At 44.8% G+C, this 18834-nt stretch overlaps 1 protein-coding gene across 1 annotated transcript in view; it reads left to right on the top strand.

Annotated features, from left to right (window-relative positions):
- The window catches only part of LOC124595428 (UDP-glucosyltransferase 2-like), a 123544-nt gene that overhangs the window by 44685 nt on the left and 60025 nt on the right, over positions 1-18834 (top strand). Inside the window, exon 4 of the mRNA XM_047134166.1 lies at positions 6886-7345. Coding sequence (XP_046990122.1) covers positions 6886-7345 — 460 coding nt within the window. The remainder of the gene's footprint in view (positions 1-6885; positions 7346-18834) is intronic.

The following is an 18834-nucleotide window of genomic DNA, read 5'->3' as shown; positions in this document are numbered from 1 at the left end:
AGAGTCAGAGCTCACCACACTTCTTCCCGGAATTAACTCGAATCAGGTGACTTGTGTGTGCAGATGTGGTGCCAACTCCCTCTAGCGACTTTCCAAAGCCTTTCACTGTATGACCATTAATGTCTTCTTCTGCTATAAAAGGTCATTCTTGTTTGTTTCAAATTGCGTAAGACGACTGTTAGTGATATTAAGACTTGACATTTACTGGCCTCTTCATCTAACATTTGAGCTGTGTCTGCTAGGGTTGAGTTTGGATTCTTGCAACGAGAGGTGCCGGAATTTGTTCTTTGTAGAAGAATTATTACGTTGTCAGTTCACTGCTAACTGACAAGTTCCTTCGATTTTACGAAGGCAGAATTGCTGATAATGATGTCAATTTACCGACAACGTCAACAATAATTAATGAGTAGTTTCTAAGATATAAACAAAGTATGTATGCAACAATCATTCTCGCTGCTGCTATTTCATTGTATTACAAAATGTGGTTCAGTATCGTAATAGTCGTAGTTTAACAATAATGGCAATTCTGGACGTAAATAACGCAGTGTGTCAACAAAAGGGAAAAGCTAGCGTATTACAATTTCGGCCGCAACCGTCGAGATGTATATGAGTTGTGTTTTGCGTGCGTGTTTCGGTATCGCTAAAACAGCGATCTAATTGCGTGTAACTGTACTTCTTCAAGAGAAACCTAGCTCGCATTTTTCTCTCTCATTACATAATGAAAGCTTTGAATCAGGACCGTTAGGGAGATGCAGCATTTCTTGTTATCTCAAAAGCGTTTGACTCAGTAGCACATCAGCACTTATTAACGAAATTATGATTATATGGGGAATCAATCAAACTGGCGCCTTCTTTTAAATGTTCAGAGATGTAAAATTCTCCGTATGAAAACGTACTATCCCATGACTACAACGTCATCAATGACTAACATCTGAAATCAGTCAAGCCATACATACACACGGATATAACAATTTGTAGGGATATGGAATGGAATATTTCCATAGGCTCAGTCGAAGGTAAGGCATGTGACAGACTTAGGTTCAATGACAGAGTTTTGGGAAAATGCAATCATTCTACAAAACGATTTTGTTACAAAACAATCGTGCAACGCGCCAGAAATATTACTCAAGCATGGAGGACCATTCCCAACAAGACTAACAGGTGAAGTGGGGATATTGAAAGTATACAACGAAGTGAAGCGTACGATAATCTGACTCATGGAAAGCGAAACTGATGAGCCGAAGAACCGGAACTGGCAGTCGTTTCTAGACAGACGTCAACTATCCAGCGAAGGCCTCCTGACAATGTTTCAAGAACCAGTATGAAATGCGGAATCTATGGTGACGATCCGTGGTTCCCAAGTATCGCTTCCGCAGCGACCGCGGAGACAAGATTAGACTAATTACAGCACGCAGGCACGCGTTTAAGCAAACATTCTTCCCGCACTCCTAGCTTGAGTGGAACGGGAAGAAACTGAATACATGGTTCACGGTAATTATCCTCCGCCATGCACTTGACCGTGGTTTGCATATATGTAGGTGTCCACATCAGAAACTGTCCACATTCATCAAAAATTGCAACATATTCTGAGAAGGAAGGAATACTAAATAGTATAAACTACTACACTACTGGCCATTTAAATTGCTACACCACGAAGATGACGTGCTACAGACTCGAAATTTAACCGACAGGAAGAAGATGCTGTGATATGCAAATGATTGGCTTTTCAGAGCATTCACACAAGGTTGGCGTCGGTGGCGACACGTACAACCGATTTCTCATACGCAAACAGCAGTTGACCGTCGTTGCCTGCTGAAACGTTGTTGTGATGCCTCGTGTAAGGAGGAGAAAAGCGTACCATCACGTTTCCGACTTTGGTAAAGGTTGGATTGTAGCCTATCGCGATTACGGTTTATCATATCGCGACATTGCTGCTCGCGTTGGTCGAGATCCAATCACTGTTAGCAGAATATAGAATCGGTGGGTTCAGGAGGGTAATACGGAACGCCGTGCTGGATCCTAACGGCCTCGTATCACTAGCAGTCGAGATGACAGGCATCTTATCTGCATGGCCGTTACAGATCGTGCAGCCACGTCTCGATCCCTGACTCAACAGATGGGGACGTTTGCAAGACAACAACCATCTGCACGAACAGTTCGACGATGTTTGCAGCAGCATGGACTATCAGCTCGGAGCCCATGGCTGCGGTTACCCTTGACGTTGCATCACAGACAGGAGCGCGTGCGATGGTGTACTCAACGACGAACTTGGGTGAACGAATGGCAAAACGTCATTTTTTAGGATGAATCCAGATTCTGTTTACAGCATCATGATGGTCGCATCCGTGTTTGGCGACATAGGGATGAACGCACTGGCATATCACCCAGCGTGATGGTATGGTGTGCCATTGGTTACACGTCTCGGTCACCTCTTGGTCGCGTTGACGGCACTTTGAACAGTGGACGTTACATTTCAGATGTGTTACGACCCGTGGCTCTACCTTTCATTCGATCCCTGCGAAGCCCTACATTTCAGCTGGATAATGCACGACCGCATGTTGAAGGTCCTGTACGGGCTTTTCTGGAAAACAGAAAATGTTGGACTGCTGCCCTGGCCAGCACATTTCACAGATCTCTCACCAATTGAAAACGTCTGGTCAAAGGTGGCCGAGCAACTGGCTCGTCACAATATGCCAGTCACTACTCTTGATGAACTGTGGTATCGTGTTGAAGCTGCATGGGCAGCTGTACCTGTACACGCCATCCAAGCTCTGTTGACTCAATGTCCATGCGCATCAAGGCCGTTATTACGGCCAGAGGTGGTTGTTCTGGGTACTGATTTCTCAGGTTCTATCCACCCAAATTGCGTGTAAATGCAATCACATGTCAGTTCTAGTATAATATGTTTGTGCAATGAATAGCCGTTTATCATCTGCATTTCTTCTTGATGTAGCAATTTTAATGGCCAATAGTGTATTATCCAACGGATTCCCCCAGATTTACGTCGTGTATAGTATGGAATTGGGAAAAATTTTGAGATATTTTATAGAAGAACTCCCCCCCCCCCCACACTTTTTTTTTTGAGTCGTCATTCTTCTAACTGGTTTGATGGAGCCGTCCACGAATTCCTCTCTTTATGACAATCTTTTCATCTCTGATAGGGAGCCCCTTGTGCGTGAGGTCGCAAATTGCCAATGATGTTTACGGTTTACGGCGTTCGACACCCCACATGTTGCCTACCATGCAACCACAATACTGGCTGCTAGTGGCAACAGGGGGCGAGACTCGAGGTATCCAATGGTGGGCACAGTATGAGGCTGAGGGTGGCTGAACTGCTTAGTCGACAAGTAACAACAGTGCGATAGTGCTAGTGGTGTTGACACAAAGCAGAGCAATAGCAATGATAAACAAAGCAATCATTGCATTGTATTCTCAACAGCAGAGGCCAAAGTTGAAATTTCGTCAGAAAGGAACCCAAGGAATTTCGCAGAGTCCGATAGAAGTGGCAAATTGAATATTAGCGTTTCTGCAAGATGAATCAGTGAATGCATACGTTCGACCACGCGGACAATGTACATGGGAAGTAATATGGTAAACAGGTGTCGAAGCATGCAGTTCATCATCCATGTCGGACAGGGTGCCACAAATCGCATCTCCAGTGAAGCAGTGAACGACAATCGCTATACAAGGAGTTAATACTAAACGTAATTACGTACGTAGAAGATAATCCGTAGCATAGTAAAAAAACAGTTATGAACATATATCGAATAAGTCCGCAGCAACGTGACCGTGTAACTCCTCCCGAACAGGCCATGAAGGGCCAATGGTACTGACCGGCCGCCGTGTCATCCTCAGCTCATAGGCGTCACTGGATGCTGATATGGAGTGCATGTGGTCAGCACACCGCTCTCCCAGGAGTTTGTCAGTTACCGAGACCAGAGCCGCTACTTCTCAATCAAGTAGCTCCTCAGTTAACATGACCCTGTAGTGCATACGAAAAACTAGAAACATTCAAGAAAGGACAAGGCAAGCTTGTTACAAATACTGATATTTTCGAGTGTGCAGTTCATGATGCAGCAATCATTCTCCTATCTCTCAGGCCGTTTGCTTCGCAGAAAGACTTACCTGCGACAATCTGACTACAGGGAATAAATTCCTGATGCACAATCCCATGATTGCCAAAGAAATATAAGCATTGCGGCAGCGGCCTTCTTGCCTTCATTTAGGCATTATTCAAAGGGTGTGCATTTGCTGAAGTCACGTGACAACTGCTACATTGAAAGCGGATGTCTACGGCAGCAGCCAACATAAAGTTATCCTGAAGGTCCTCGGGTTTTGGCAAGACAAGTAAGCGGAATCAAGGGAGGCTCCTTGGAGCCCATAATATGCTATGGCATAGATAATATTAGAACAACATCTAAAAAGGTATATGAATTTCATCACATAATACGAGGGTGAGTAAAATGAAAACCTTAAATTTGCAATAACAAATCGAAATTTCGGGCCGTTATCCAGTAAGTTGGTAAGTGAGCTACAAACAGCGTGCATATGGCCTGTAGGTGGCAACACAGTGCAGATGCACACATACTGTCGAAGTAGCAGTATAAAGATGGCCGCCCCACTTGCGACTAACACCAGGGAAGAACAGCGTTCTGTTATTCGGTTTTTGCATAGTGAAGGTGTGAAACCTATTGAAATTCATCGACGAATGAAGGTTCAGTACGGTGTTGCATGTTTGTCACAGCAGCACGTCTACGAATAGAGTAGGAAGTTCGCAAATGGTGTGACTTCAGTGGAAGATGCTCCTCGTCTGGGTCAAGCACAACGAGATGTGACTCCACAGAACATTGCAGCAGTTGAAGCCATAGTGAAGGAAAACCGCCAACTGACACTGAATGATACTGCAACTTGTTTACAGATTAGTCATGGGTCAGCACACCACATTGTACTCCAGTTTCACTAGGTGTCTGCATGATGGGTGCCACGGCAGCTGACTCCTGAAACGAGAGAACGACGTATTGATGCTTGTGAAGAACTTATTCGGCGCTTTGAACGAGAAGGCGATGGCTTCCTTGCAAGAATCGTTACTGGGGACGAAACCTGGGTTCACTTCTACCAACCGGAAACGAGTGTCTTCCTCATCCACCATACTCACCAGACCTTGCCCCAAGTGATTTCCATATGTCTGGACCACTCAAAGACGCAATGGGAGGAAAGAAGTTCCGTTCTTTTGAAGAGGTACGCCACGCGGTGCATGAGTGGTTGCGCGGACTACCAAAAGAATTTTTTTCTAAAGGAATTTATGCACTTTGTAAGCGCTGGACGACTTGCATTGGGCCGTTGGTGGCCGAGCGGTTCTAGGCGCTTCAGTCTGGAACCGCGCGACCGCTACTGTCGCAGGTTCGAATCCTGCCTCGGGCATGGATGTGTGTGATGTCCTTAGGTTAGTTAGGTTTAAGTAGTTCTAAGTTCTAGGGGACTGATGACTTCAGCTGTTAAGTCCCAAGCCGGCCGAAGGGGCCGTGCGGTTAATGGCGCTGCAGTCTGGAACCGCAAGACCACTACGGTCGCAGGTTCGAATCCTGCCTCGGGCATGGATGTTTGTGATGTCCTTAGGTTAGTTAGGTTTAACTAGTTCTAAGTTCTAGGTGACTAATGACCTCAGCAGTTGAGTCCCATAGTGCTCAGAGCCATTTGAACCATTTTTTTTTTTTGTTAAGTCCCATAGTGCTCAGAGCAATTTGACTTGCATTGAGTGTGGGGGAGATTATGTTGAAAAGTGATAAGCTTTGTACCACTTCTGCACAATAAATAATATTTAAAAAAATATTTAACGTTTTCGTTTGACTCACCCTCGTATATGTGGTGTATGTACATTGTTTTGGAGTCTTACTTTTATAAGGGGGTTCAGTATGTACCACCCGCCCACTCCCACCTCGCTTCAGTAAGGTAGCATTGTACACGTGGCACGTATGCAACAGCTTTTTTTGCAGCAGCGGGTGAGTACCAGCTTATTTTCTAGGCAAGGTCACATAGTCCTGGCTATGCGTTTTCGGGCCACGGTGAGTTTCTTCCACTGTGATAATTCCTTTATTGTTTCAGAGACATAATCATAGACTCATGACTCAACGGCAGTTATGACCAAGGGCGGAAAATCTGGATCATTTCGAATTATCGTTTGTAACTCAGAGCATCCCTGATCCCAATGGCCTCTTTGATCGGCGTTCAAAAACCGACGAACGTCGCCACGTGTCTAATCCATGGGTTAGAATGTGATGACATGTCCGATATGAAATTCCAGCAACTTCACAAGGAGAGTGGATTGTCTCGTGGATCACTTCATGCACTCCTTCGAACGCTGTGAATTACGAAGATCGATCGGAATCTTTCTCATACTACCCACAACTCCAGCCATCTTTAAATTACTTAAATCATTCAAATGTTGTTGCTTGGCTCTAGCTTTGTTCACCAAAAGCCTCGCTTAGTCTACGGTGGATTCTATCTGCGGTTTTACGGGACTTAAAAATAAAACTTAATACAGATCCTTTGCTCCTTCAAGTCATTCATTTCGAAATTCTCATCCACAGAAGCGCACGGTGTAAAGAGATCAACAACTACGTTCCCACCAATGCACTCACAATTGCTCCAGCAGAGGAATACAACTAGAGGCTCCCAAGCGGCGAACGTTTGTACTGCTGATTGTTTTGACGTCATATTCATATTCTTCGAAATCTTCGTAAATTCATGCTGATATACCGAAATGACCATTCCAACCATTGAATTGTTTGCTGTTGGCGATATTTATCTGTATTGTCTCGTATTCAAATGTAACAAAAACGGAGTTTTCCAGTTAGCAGGTCGATGAACTGAAGCCATGTGTTTCAGGGGGAACCACACGTTTGACCTGGTCATCATGGAGCTCATGCCGTTCCAGGCGTTCTACGGCCTGGTCCACAAAGTGGGATCTCCACCGTTGGTCGGAATGATTACGCTGTCTGCTTTCGCACCCAATTACCTCTCCCTGGGAAACCCAATGAACCCAGCATACGTGCCAGACGCCTGGGTCGGCTACTCGGACCACATGAACTTCTGGCAGCGCCTTTACAACACATACTTCTACCTCGTGTTCTATTACACGTGGTACTTCGATATACTGCCGAACCAGGAGGCCATCCGGAGGGAATATTTTGGACCAGATGGACCGTCGGTGTACGACACAAACCGTAACTTCAGCCTCTTCATCCTCAACAACCATTTCGCTACGGAATACCCCCGTCCGCATCTACCCAGCGTCGTAGAGATTACTGGAATTCACATTGAGGCCCAGGCCACGCCACTGCCTAAGGTAAGTGTTACATTGTTCTCTATGTAGTGACTCAGCAACACCACAATAACAGGAAACTGTAGCACAGATACGGGTTCTGTGTAAAAGATAACAGATGTCATTAGTGTTGCACTCATCTGAGTATTTTTCATTTCCTTTGTCGCCTTAGACGTTTAATATATTTTATTGTGATAAGTATCGTAAACTGCCTACTCACAGCTTTATATGAATGATTAATTTATAACTTAATTATAGAAACAAGTTTCTTCCATACTTCTTCTTTTATTTCATATTAGTTTCCTTGAATATACCATTTTCCCACAGAGGTGAAGTCTGATAAATATAGTAGTGCATACCCAACATACTTCCGTTTCATGTGCTGCGTGCAGTGTCAGTAAGTCTCTAATAAGACTATATGTGATCTATCAAGATGATAAAGTCATTGTGTTACGACAAAGCAGTTACACATGCAAAATAAAATTATAGCCAGTGTAGAAAGCTAGAATGGAAGAGAATCGCGTATTTCACATTTGGAACATATTTATTTCAGTCTTGCACGTTAGTGTGCGTATTTTGCAAGTATTCCGCCAGTTGGCATTATTTTCCGTGGCTCGGGAACACCAACACCGTGCGGTTCAACTCTGGCTGGGCTAGTGTTGTCGACATCTCCTAACGAGCTCGCCCACATCCGTGGCTTTAGAGGCTGCGCACAGCACATGAAACTGACGCGTTGCTCTGCCCCTTCAATCAGTGTCGTCCGCACTATTAATCATATACGATCCGCTTACGGCAGAAAGAAAACGTGTCTATATTTACTACTCCTAAATTAGAGACAAAGAGCTGAATTAAATTAGTTTCAAAATGGCTCTGAGCACTATGCGACTTAACTTCTGAGGTCATCAGTCGCCTAGAACATCGAACTCATTAAACCTGACTTACCTAAGGACATCACACACATCTACGCCCGAGGCAGGATTCGAACCTGCGACCGTAGCGGTCGCTCGGCTCCAAACTGCAGCGCCTAGAACGGCACGGCCACTCCGGCCGGCCCAAATTAGTTTAATGCAATTTGTTTCCTTAAATATAATTCTCATTCCTTGATGTAGGTATATGTCATGTATGACGTAAGGGCTAGGAGGGAAACGGCTTAGTTGGTGTTCGACATGTTTTCTTTCTGCCGTACACAGGATTCACAAATTAATTTTAGAGTTAAGTTACTTGTTTTAAAACAGAACTGTACGTATAAACCTCTTTCATTTTAATAAAAGTTGTCTGCTACATATTTCTGAATGAAATTGACGTTTTGCATTGCTTCACTAGTCAGTTACCTTCACTCGTACATCACGAATGCAGTTGTTCTCGGCCATAATGTGAATGACTTCCAGTGCTGCAGATTGTCTTGAGGGATACAGACCAAAGATTTATCGGTCTCATCTATTTTATTGTTATTTATTGCCAGTACCGAGACGTATATTTTCTGTTCTAAAAGTTGTACCGACTTTCTCCTCATCAAAGTGTCCATCATCAAACCAGCGATATTCATGTTGCACGTAACACTACGATGATTTTAAGCAGAAAAGTCACCTCGCGGTGTTTTGAAATAGTGAGCCCCTTTTAAGATGTCTAGGAACGATTTTAGCATACGAATCATCACGCAGGCAGGTTCGTTTGTAGAATGTAGGCCACCAGTAGTCAATAAAAGAATCCACCTTAATTTGAACACTGGGAAACTCGTTATCGCTTTTTAAGGAATAATTTGCAAGTTCAATAGCGTCATCAGTTGTAAGGTATCCTTCCTCTTTCTTCACCTTGCTCCTAATTATAGCATGCCACCAGCATCATGTCTAGACAAGCTCCCTATTTACAATAAACAGAAAATTAACAGCGTTGCGTGACCCATGTTATCGTGCAAACAGGTTTCTCTAATGTGGTAGACAAAGCATTTTTCCTCTCAGAACCATAATCGTCAAAGAGCGGAAATTTACATATTTCAGACTTGTTGCCCTTCTGCAGTAAGCGATTTATGCCTTTCAGATGAGTTACGCACGATTAAACTTAGCATATCTTCTATCTGTTTTCACAGATCTGAAGATTTTCGGTACATGAACGAAACCAGAAATCGTTATAAGGACAAATGCAACAAGAGACCATAGTAAGAGATGTTAGGACAATTATTTACTTGTCGCCGTCTTACACTGACAATGAGCTGACAATAGTCATGGCAAACCTCCTAATGTCGCGTCGGACCGGATTTTGCACTGCGTAGTGCAGAAACTCGAGCGTAGCAAGGGCTCAACAAGTCGCTGGAAGTGCCCTGCAGTAATATTGAGTCATTCTGCCTCTATAGCAGTCCAAAATTGCGAAAGTGCTGCCGCTGCAGGATTTTGTGCACGAACTGACCTCTCGTTTATGCACCATAAATGTCCGATGGAATTCATTCACTCTAATTGTCCAGAATGTTCTTCAAACAAATCACGAACAATTGTGCCAGCTGATATAGCGCACTCTCATCCGTAAAAATTCCATTGTTATTTGGGAACATGAAGTCCATAAATGGCTACAAATGGTCTCCAAGTAGCCGAACACACAACCATTTCCAGTCAATGACCGTTTCACTCCATGGAAACACAGCCCAGACCATTATGGAGCCATCACCAGCTTGGCCGGCCGGTGTGGCCGTGCGGTTCTAGGCGCTCCAGTCTGGAACCGCGTGACTGCTACGGTCGCAGGTTCGAATCATGCCTCGGGCATAGATATGTGTGATGTCCTTAGGTTAGTTAGGTTTAAGTAGTTCTAAGTTCTAGGGGACTGTTGGCCACAGATGTTAAGTCCCATAGTGCTCAGAGCCATTTTTTCACCAGCTTGCAGAGAATCTTCTTGATAATTTGTCTCCATGGTTCCGTGGGGTCTGCGCCACACTAGAACCTTACCGTCAGCTCTTACCAACTGAAATCGGGACTCATCGGACCAGGTCAACGTTTCCCAACGTCTAGGGTCCAGCCAATATGGTCACTAGCACAGGAGAGGCGCAGCAGTCGATGTCCTGCCGCAAGCAAATTTACTGGCGTCGTTCGTCTACTACCGCAGCGCATCAACGCCAGATTTCGCCGCACTTTCCTAACGTATGTCCGAAACTGATTTGTGCGGTTATTTCATCCATTATTATATGTCCTTCAGTATTAAAAACTCTAGGCAAACGCCGCTGCTGTCGGTCGTTAAGTGAAGGAAATCGGCCACTGCTTTGCCTGTGGTAAGATGTAGTGCTTGAAGTTTGGCGTTCTCGGCACACTCTTGATACTGCAGATCTCGGATTATTGAATTCTCTAACGATTTACGAAATGGAATGTCGCATGCGTCTAGCTCCAACTACCATTCCCTGTTCAAAGTCTGTTAATTGTCGTCGTGCGGCCATAATGTTAACTATAATCCGTCTTGATTTATGTGAATAAACAGTTTGCAATCAAGACGGATAATAATTAACATTATATAAAAAGTGATTGCGGTATCCTTGCAGACATTTTGTCTGTTTTTACAAAATTTCACATGAATCACTTGAAACGACAGCTCCGCGAATTTACTGCCCTTTTATACCTTGTGTACATGATACTACTGCCGTCTGGATATGTGCATATCGCTATCGCATAACTTATGTCACCTCAGTGTATGTCTACTTGATATCATGTCAAGCTCAAAGAAAATAGTGCTTCTCAGCTAATGGACAACAGCTTGGTTTCGGAATAACAAAGTAACTTCACCATAGAACAAGTGAGAGAATGCCATCAATTAAAACAGTACGAGAATAGTAGTTAGTCAGTAGTGCAGAATTACCGAAGTATAGAGTGTACATATTGATGGAAATTTGTACTAGCAGCTAAGCTAAGCAGGTTCAGCCCCTGACATAGTTCCTGATCTGAAAAAAAGCAAAGAAACAGATAAAATGTAGTATGATTCCGTTCCTTAATGTCTCATAGCGTCAGGGTCGAAGACAAGTTGATTAGTAAGAAAATACTAGTGCTCAAGAGTGAGTAAGGCAATAATACACTACTGGAAATTGAAATAAGAACACCGTGAATTCATTGTCCCAGGAAGGGGAAACTTTATTGACACATTCCTGGGGTCAGGTACATCACATGATCACACTGACAGAACCACAGGCACATAGACACAGGCAACAGAGCATGCACAATGTCGGCTCTAGTACAGTGTATATCCACCTTTCGCAGCAATGCAGGCTGCTATTCTCCCATGGAGACGATCGTAGAGATGCTGGATGTAGTCCTGTGGAACGGCTTGCCATGCCATTTCCACCTGGCGCCTCAGTTGGACCAGCGTTCGTGCTGGACGTGCAGACCGCGTGAGACGACGCTTCATCCAGTCCCAAACATGCTCAATGGGGGACAGATCCGGAGATCTTGCTGGCCAGGGTAGTTGACTTACACCTTCTAGAGCACGTTGGGTGGCACGGGATACATGCGGACGTGCATTGTCCTGTTGGAACAGCAAGTTCCCTTGCCGGTCTAGGAATGGTAGAACGATGGGCTCGATGACGGTTTGGATGTACCGTGCACTATTCAGTGTCCCCTCGACGATCACCAGTGGTGTACGGCCAGTGTAGGAGATCGCTCCCCACACCATGATGCCGGGTGTTGGCCCTGTGTGCCTCGGTCGTATGCAGTCCTGATTGTGGCGCTCACCTGCACGGCGCCAAACACGCATACGACCATCATTGGCACCAAGGCAGAAGCGACTCTCATCGCTGAAAACGACACGTCTCCATTCGTCCCTCCATTCACGCCTGTCGCGACACCACTGGAGGCGGGCTGCACGATGTTGGGGCGTGAGCGGAAGACGGCCTAACGGTGTGCGGGACCGTAGCCCAGCTTCATGGAGACGGTTGCGAATGGTCCTCGCCGATACCCCAGGAGCAACAGTGTCCCTAATTTGCTGGGAAGTGGCGGTGCGGTCCCCTACGGCACTGCGTAGGATCCTACGGTCTTGGCGTGCATCCGTACGTCGCTGCGGTCCGGTCCCAGGTCGACGGGCACGTGCACCTTCCGCCGACCACTGGCGACAACATCGATGTACTGTGGAGACCTCACGCCCCACGTGTTGAGCAATTCGGCGGTACGTTCACCCGGCCTCCCGCATGCCCACTATACGCCCTCGCTCAAAGTCCGTCAACTGCACATACGGTTCACGTCCACGCTGTCGCGGCATGCTACCAGTGTTAAAGACTGCGATGGAGCTCCGTATGCCACGGCAAACTGGCTGACACTGACGGCGGCGGTGCACAAATGCTGCGCAGCTAGCGCCATTCGACGGCCAACACCGCGGTTCCTGGTGTGTCCGCTGTGTCGTGCGTGTGATCATTGCTTGTACAGCCCTCTCGCAGTGTCCGGAGCAAGTATGGTGGGTCTGACACACCGGTGTCAATGTGTTCTTTTTTCCATTTCCAGGAGTGTATATTATATTTATTTCGGTTTCACATCGTCGGGTCGGCGCCTCTTCAAGTCCTTAAGCAACACTCCTGCAACATTTGCAGATGTTAGAGAAATGAAATATTACCATATTGTTGGTTTAATAAGTTATGAATTACTGACAAGAATTATTTACACAAGAATGGAAAAAAATAGTTCAAATGGCTCTGAGCACTATGGGACTTAACTTCTAAGCTCATCAGTTCCCTAGAACGTAGAACTACTTAAACCTAACTAACCTAAGGACATCACACACATCCATGCCCGAGGCAGGATTCGAACCTGCGACCGTAGCGGTCTCGCGGTTCCAGACCGTAGCGCCTAGAACCGCACGGCCACCCCGGATGGCCAATAATGGAAGACCTGGAAGAAGTCTGTCACGGGGGAAATCAGAAAATCAGTTTGGATTCTGGAGAAATGTAGGAGTACGCAAGGCTGTATTGACACTACGACATATCTTACAAGCTACTTTAAAGAACGGCAAACCTACATTTATATCATTTGCAGATTTAGAGGAAGCTTTTGATAATATTAAGTGGTATACATAGAAAAAATAGGCCAACAGGGAGCAAAATGTTATTTGCAGCTTCTACAAAAACAAGACGACAGATCCGAGGGTGAGTCATATGAAAACCTTAAATATGTTTTTAAATATTATTTATTGTGCAGAAGTGGTACAAAGCTGTATCACTTTTCAACGTAATCTCCCCCACGCTCAATGCAAGTCCTCCAGAGCTTACAAAGTGCATAAATTCCATTAGAAAAAAATTCTTTTGTTAGTCCGCCCATCCACTCATGCACTGTGTGGCGTACCTCTTCCTCAGAACGGAACCTCTTCCCTCCCATTGCGTCTTTGAGTGATCCAAACATATGGAAATCGCTTGGATCAAGGTCTGGTGAGTATGGTGGATGAGGAAGACACTCAAAATAGTGATTGTTGCAACTTTTGTACGGGCAGTGTGCGGCCTTGCATTGTCATGTTGCAAAAGGATACCTGCTGACAGCAATGCACGTCGCTTTGATTTGATTGCAGGCTGCAGATGATTTTTTAGTAGATCTGTGTATGATGCACTGGTGACAGTGGTCCCTCTAGGCATGTAATGCTCCAAAATGACGCCTTTTTCATCCCAAAAGAGGGTCAGCATAACCTTCCCTGCTGATGGTTCTGTTCGAAACTTCTTTGGTTTTGGTGATGAGGAATGTCGCCATTCCTTGCTCGCTCTCTTCGTTTCCAGTTGGTGGAAGTGAACCCAGGTTTCGTCTCCAGTAACGATTCTTGCAAGGAAGCCATCACCTTCTCGTTCAAAGCGCCGAAGACGTTCTTCACAAGCATCAACACATCGTTCTCTCATTTAAGGAGTCAGCTGCCGTGGGACCCATCTTCCAGACACTTAGTGAAACCGGAGTACAATGTGAGGTGCTGACCCATGACTAATCTGTAAACAAGTTGCAGTATCATTCAGTTCAGTTGGCGGTTTTCCTTCTCTATGGCTTCAACTGCTGCAATGTTCTGTGGAGTCACAACTCGTTGTGCCTGACCTAGACGAGGAGCATCTTCCACTGAAGTCACGCCATTTGCGAACTTCCTACTCTATTCGTAGACGTGCTGCTGTGACAAACATGCAACACCGTACTGAACCTTCACTCGTCGATGAATTTCAATAGGTTTCACACCTTCACTACGCAAAAACCGAATAACAGAACGCTGTTCTTCCCTGGTACAAGTCACAAGTGGGGCGGCCATCTTTATACTGCTACTGCGACGGTATGTGTGCATCTGCACTATCCTGCCACCTACAGGCCATTCTGAATTTGACTCACGCTCGTATAAGATGAAATGTATTCACAGTTTCGAATACGAACAACCATCAGCTGTGCAAGGGAATGACAACGATGAAAATTTATGGCGGACCAGGACTAGAACCACGTTCTCTGTCTTTCGCGATCAGTCATCTTAACTACTCTGTCTATCCGCGCATGACACACAGCCAGACCCAAACTTTCGTATCTCCTGGTTCCTGCATCACAACCTGTCTTTGTGCACACATTATGTAATGCCCATACAGTGAACACCGCATCGTTCTTAACAACACAGGTGCCGCAATATCGCAGTTATAAGAGTCGACGGTCTTGAGACGGAAGCCGTAGTGGAGTATGGAGTGAGATCGGATTCTAGCCTGGCCCCGATGTTATTCGGGCTGTTCCTGAGCAAGCAGTAAAGGAAAACAAGCAGATATTTGGAGAGGAAATTAAAGTTCAGGGATAAGAAATAAAAACTTTGAGCTTTGCTGATGATACCGTAAATCGGTCAAAGACAGCAAACGACTTCGAAGAGCAGTCGAATGGAATGGACAATATCTTGAAAAGAGGTTACAAGATGAACATTGGGAAAAGTAAAATAATTATACTGAAATGTAGATGTATTAAATCAGGTGATGCAGAAGGCATTAGGTTAAGAAATCAGACATGAAAATAGTAGACGAATTTTTTTATTTGGACAGCAAAACAACTGGTGATGAAAGTGGGCATAAAGTTCACACAGGTAACAGTAAGAAAAGCGTTTACCTGCCTAGATAGATGCGCGCAGTGGCACACCGTTTCCGAGATTTATTGAGTCGCGCCAGCCCCGGATCGAATACACTGAGCGTATTGACGATGCTTAGATGTAGTCTTTAAGTGGTTTCCCACATCCAGATAGGTGAATACCGGGCTGGTACTCATATTACGCCTCAGTTACACCATTCGCTAACACTTGGAACACGTCTCACACGTTCACGTGGGATTACAGTAGACGCAGACAGATGGGGTACACATGTTCTGTCCAGGAGAGAAGGGGTGGCAACGGGAAGGGCAACCGGCCACCATCTACCACCAACACTGCGAATCCCAATCACGCCGAACCCCTGAAGATACGGGTTAAGGACAAGAGAAAACAAAAGAACAGCGAGAGAAGCATTTCTGAAAGAGATAACCTTGTCAACATCGAATATATATTTAAGTATTAGTAAACCTCTCCTTAAGGTGTTATCGGAAAATTTAGACATATACGGAAGTGAAACGTGGTCGATAAATACACTGCCGGGAAAAAAAATTAGTACACCCTTTTAGAGGTTTCCAGTTCACTCAAGTTTTATTGCTGTTTCAACAGTGTGTGTGGAGTACATGAAGTGATTACCTTTACAGATCAATAGCACAAGTGATTCTGAGGTGCCAGGTATCGATCCATGATGAAACACTCATATTAGTACGTGGTGCAGCCTCCACAGGCGGCAAAGCAGGCACCGACTGTGGCATCCAGTCGATTGTACAGATGACGAATACTGTGCTGGGATACATTATTGTGCGCCTGCTCGACCTGTTCACGTAGTTCTGTGAGAGTTGTTGGTCCCCGGGTCGCACAAGTCACTTCTCGTTCCGTCATATCCCACACGTGCTCGACTGGAGACAAGTCTGAAGATGGTGCTGGCTAGGGAAGTTGTTGCACGTCTTGCAGAGGACCTTAAGTTTCACGGACAGTGTCTGGGTGAGCATTATCCTGTCGGAACAATACATCACCTCCCTGTTGCAAGATCGGCAAAAGAACGGATCTAACAACATTCTGCACGTACCGAGAACTGGGTAGCGTCCTCTCCAGAAACAACAAAGGTCAACGAGAGATGAAGCTTATTGCAGCCTAGACCATAAGGCCTGGGGTGACGCCAACGTGTCTTGGACCAATGGGCTCTACGAGACAGCACTCAACGGGGCCACGTCGTAGTTGTAACGACCATCGCTTGCGTGCAGGCAGAGTCTGCTTTCATCGATGAAGATCGCGACGCGCTGTTTCATCTTCCAAGTGATCGTCTAACGGCAACAGTCAAGTTGTGCACCTCGATGCTGTGGCGTGCATGGCAGACGGGCTAGATAGAGGTGAGAGTGCCCATAGTCCCACTGCTAAATAACCACTTCGCAATAGTGTGTATTGACACAGCTGCGTTCACAAGCCCTCTTGCGTGTACGATCTGCCACTGCTGCCCTTACAATAGAATACGGGCGTCTATACTGCGTGGACGTCCAGTACCTCCCCTACAGGTGTGAGAATGTTGATGTGATCACTGACACCAGCGTCGTTGCACAAGTGGCGCAACACGTTTAACTTGTGTGGCCGTTCTCCGAAGGGGCCATACCGCCCCTAGGAAGGCTACAATTTGACCCCTTTCGAAGTTGCTGAGTTGGCTGTAGGAATCATGAGTGCATCACTGTGACATGGTTGCCTGCTTCCTTCACACGTCTGCGCCACACTGAGCCTTCTGATTGCTAGTATTCCCTACAAAAGGGTAGACACAGATGGCGCTCTGGTAGCTATGCCACTATTCTACGTCTAAGTTCTAGGGGACTGATGACCTCAGCAGTTACGTCCCATAGTGCTCAGAGCCACTATTCTATGTGTTCGCGCACGACGTTGAAACCATTATCGGTACATCTACTATCAGCCAGATGGCATACACTGTTATCGAATCAAAATCGACGTCTTATTTCAACATGTACTACTTTTTCTGGCAGTGTAGTTCAGACAAGATGAGAATAGAAACTTTTGAACTGTGGTACGGAGAAGAATACTGAAGATTAGGTAGTAGTTAGAATAACTAATAAATAGATACTGAAACGAACTGAAGGAAAAAGAAAATTATAGCATAGCTTGATCAAAAGAAGACATTGGTTAATAAGAAACATCTTGTGCCAGCAATGAATCGTCTTTTTGGTAATGGAAGGAAGTGTAGAAGAAAAATTGTAGAGTGAGAGCAAGGCATGAATACTGTAAGCAGGTTCAAATGGGTGTAGGTAGGATGCAGCAGTTAATCGGAGTTGAAGAGTCTTGCACAGGATAGAGTGGAGAGCTGCAACAAACCTGTATTCGGACTCAAGACCACACCACCACCACCAACAACAACAACAGCAACAACAATGAATAAATAATTTATCAATAATCCACTGAAACTTGTAAAGAGTAATACTTTCCATGCTAGAAGAAATTATCTTCATTACTCATTCCTAATGCTATGACTGACTCAGTAAAGAATCCAATATCTAGTCTCAAAAATCTTTTATCTCTTTCCCAATATCATCGAATGTCTGACAGACAGCAAAGCAGTTTTTCAATCTAACCTGAAATCATGTCTGCTGGCAATCCCTCCGGTTAGTTTGGTTTAGTATTACATATTGTTTCACTTTTAATATGAATAGTAACAATGACTAACATTTTCACATATATTAAATTGAAGCTATTGCACTAGCAAGTAATCTTTAAACGACAAGAAAACAATCTTATTCACAGACAATTCATATATACATAGCATTTAAAGATACTTGTTGCGCGTCATTTTGTTAGAAATCATGCAAATGATGTATGGAACATGTAAGTAACTGCAATGATAGGTAGCAGCCACGTAGTTTTAATTATTGAGGTGCCGGACCATGAATAAGCACAATTTCCACACAGAATTTTACTAGCTTGGTCTTCTGCAAAGGTTTGGTTTCACAATACTTGTGAAACTAATAGGCAATGTAGACGTTCGAGTGACTAGTTGAATTATGGTTCAAATGGCACTGAGCACTGTGGGACTTAACATCTATGGTCATCAGTCCCCTACTAGTTGAATTAATAAAATAACATTTACTTCAGCGCTTCAGCGCAATTAAAGAGATATACTTCTGAAATAATTCCGTACACAGGCGTTGACTTAACAAACCCACTGGAGTCTTTGGAGAGTAGTAAGAATTAGTCAGGATAAGAAATGATGCAGAACTATTACAGGGAGAGAGTTAAAAAAGGCATTTACATCGTTAAAATACCAGTTCAAACGGCTAGTAGGGTTTGGCTTAAAAAAAAAGAAAAGGAAGATGCCAACTGTACTTGTTCAAATAACCATAGGTGTAATAAGCCAGATATGGTCTGAAACTTTTAAAAAGTTACAGCAGAATATAAATGAAAGTTAGTTGTAGTTAAGCGCTGCTAAAACTATGTTCTGCTTCGACACTCCCTAAATCTTCACA

This window comes from Schistocerca americana, chromosome 2, assembly GCF_021461395.2.
Source record: "Schistocerca americana isolate TAMUIC-IGC-003095 chromosome 2, iqSchAmer2.1, whole genome shotgun sequence".
In the NCBI taxonomy this organism is placed as follows: Eukaryota; Metazoa; Arthropoda; class Insecta; order Orthoptera; family Acrididae; genus Schistocerca; species Schistocerca americana.
This window is presented reverse-complemented; position numbering and strand designations above follow the sequence as displayed.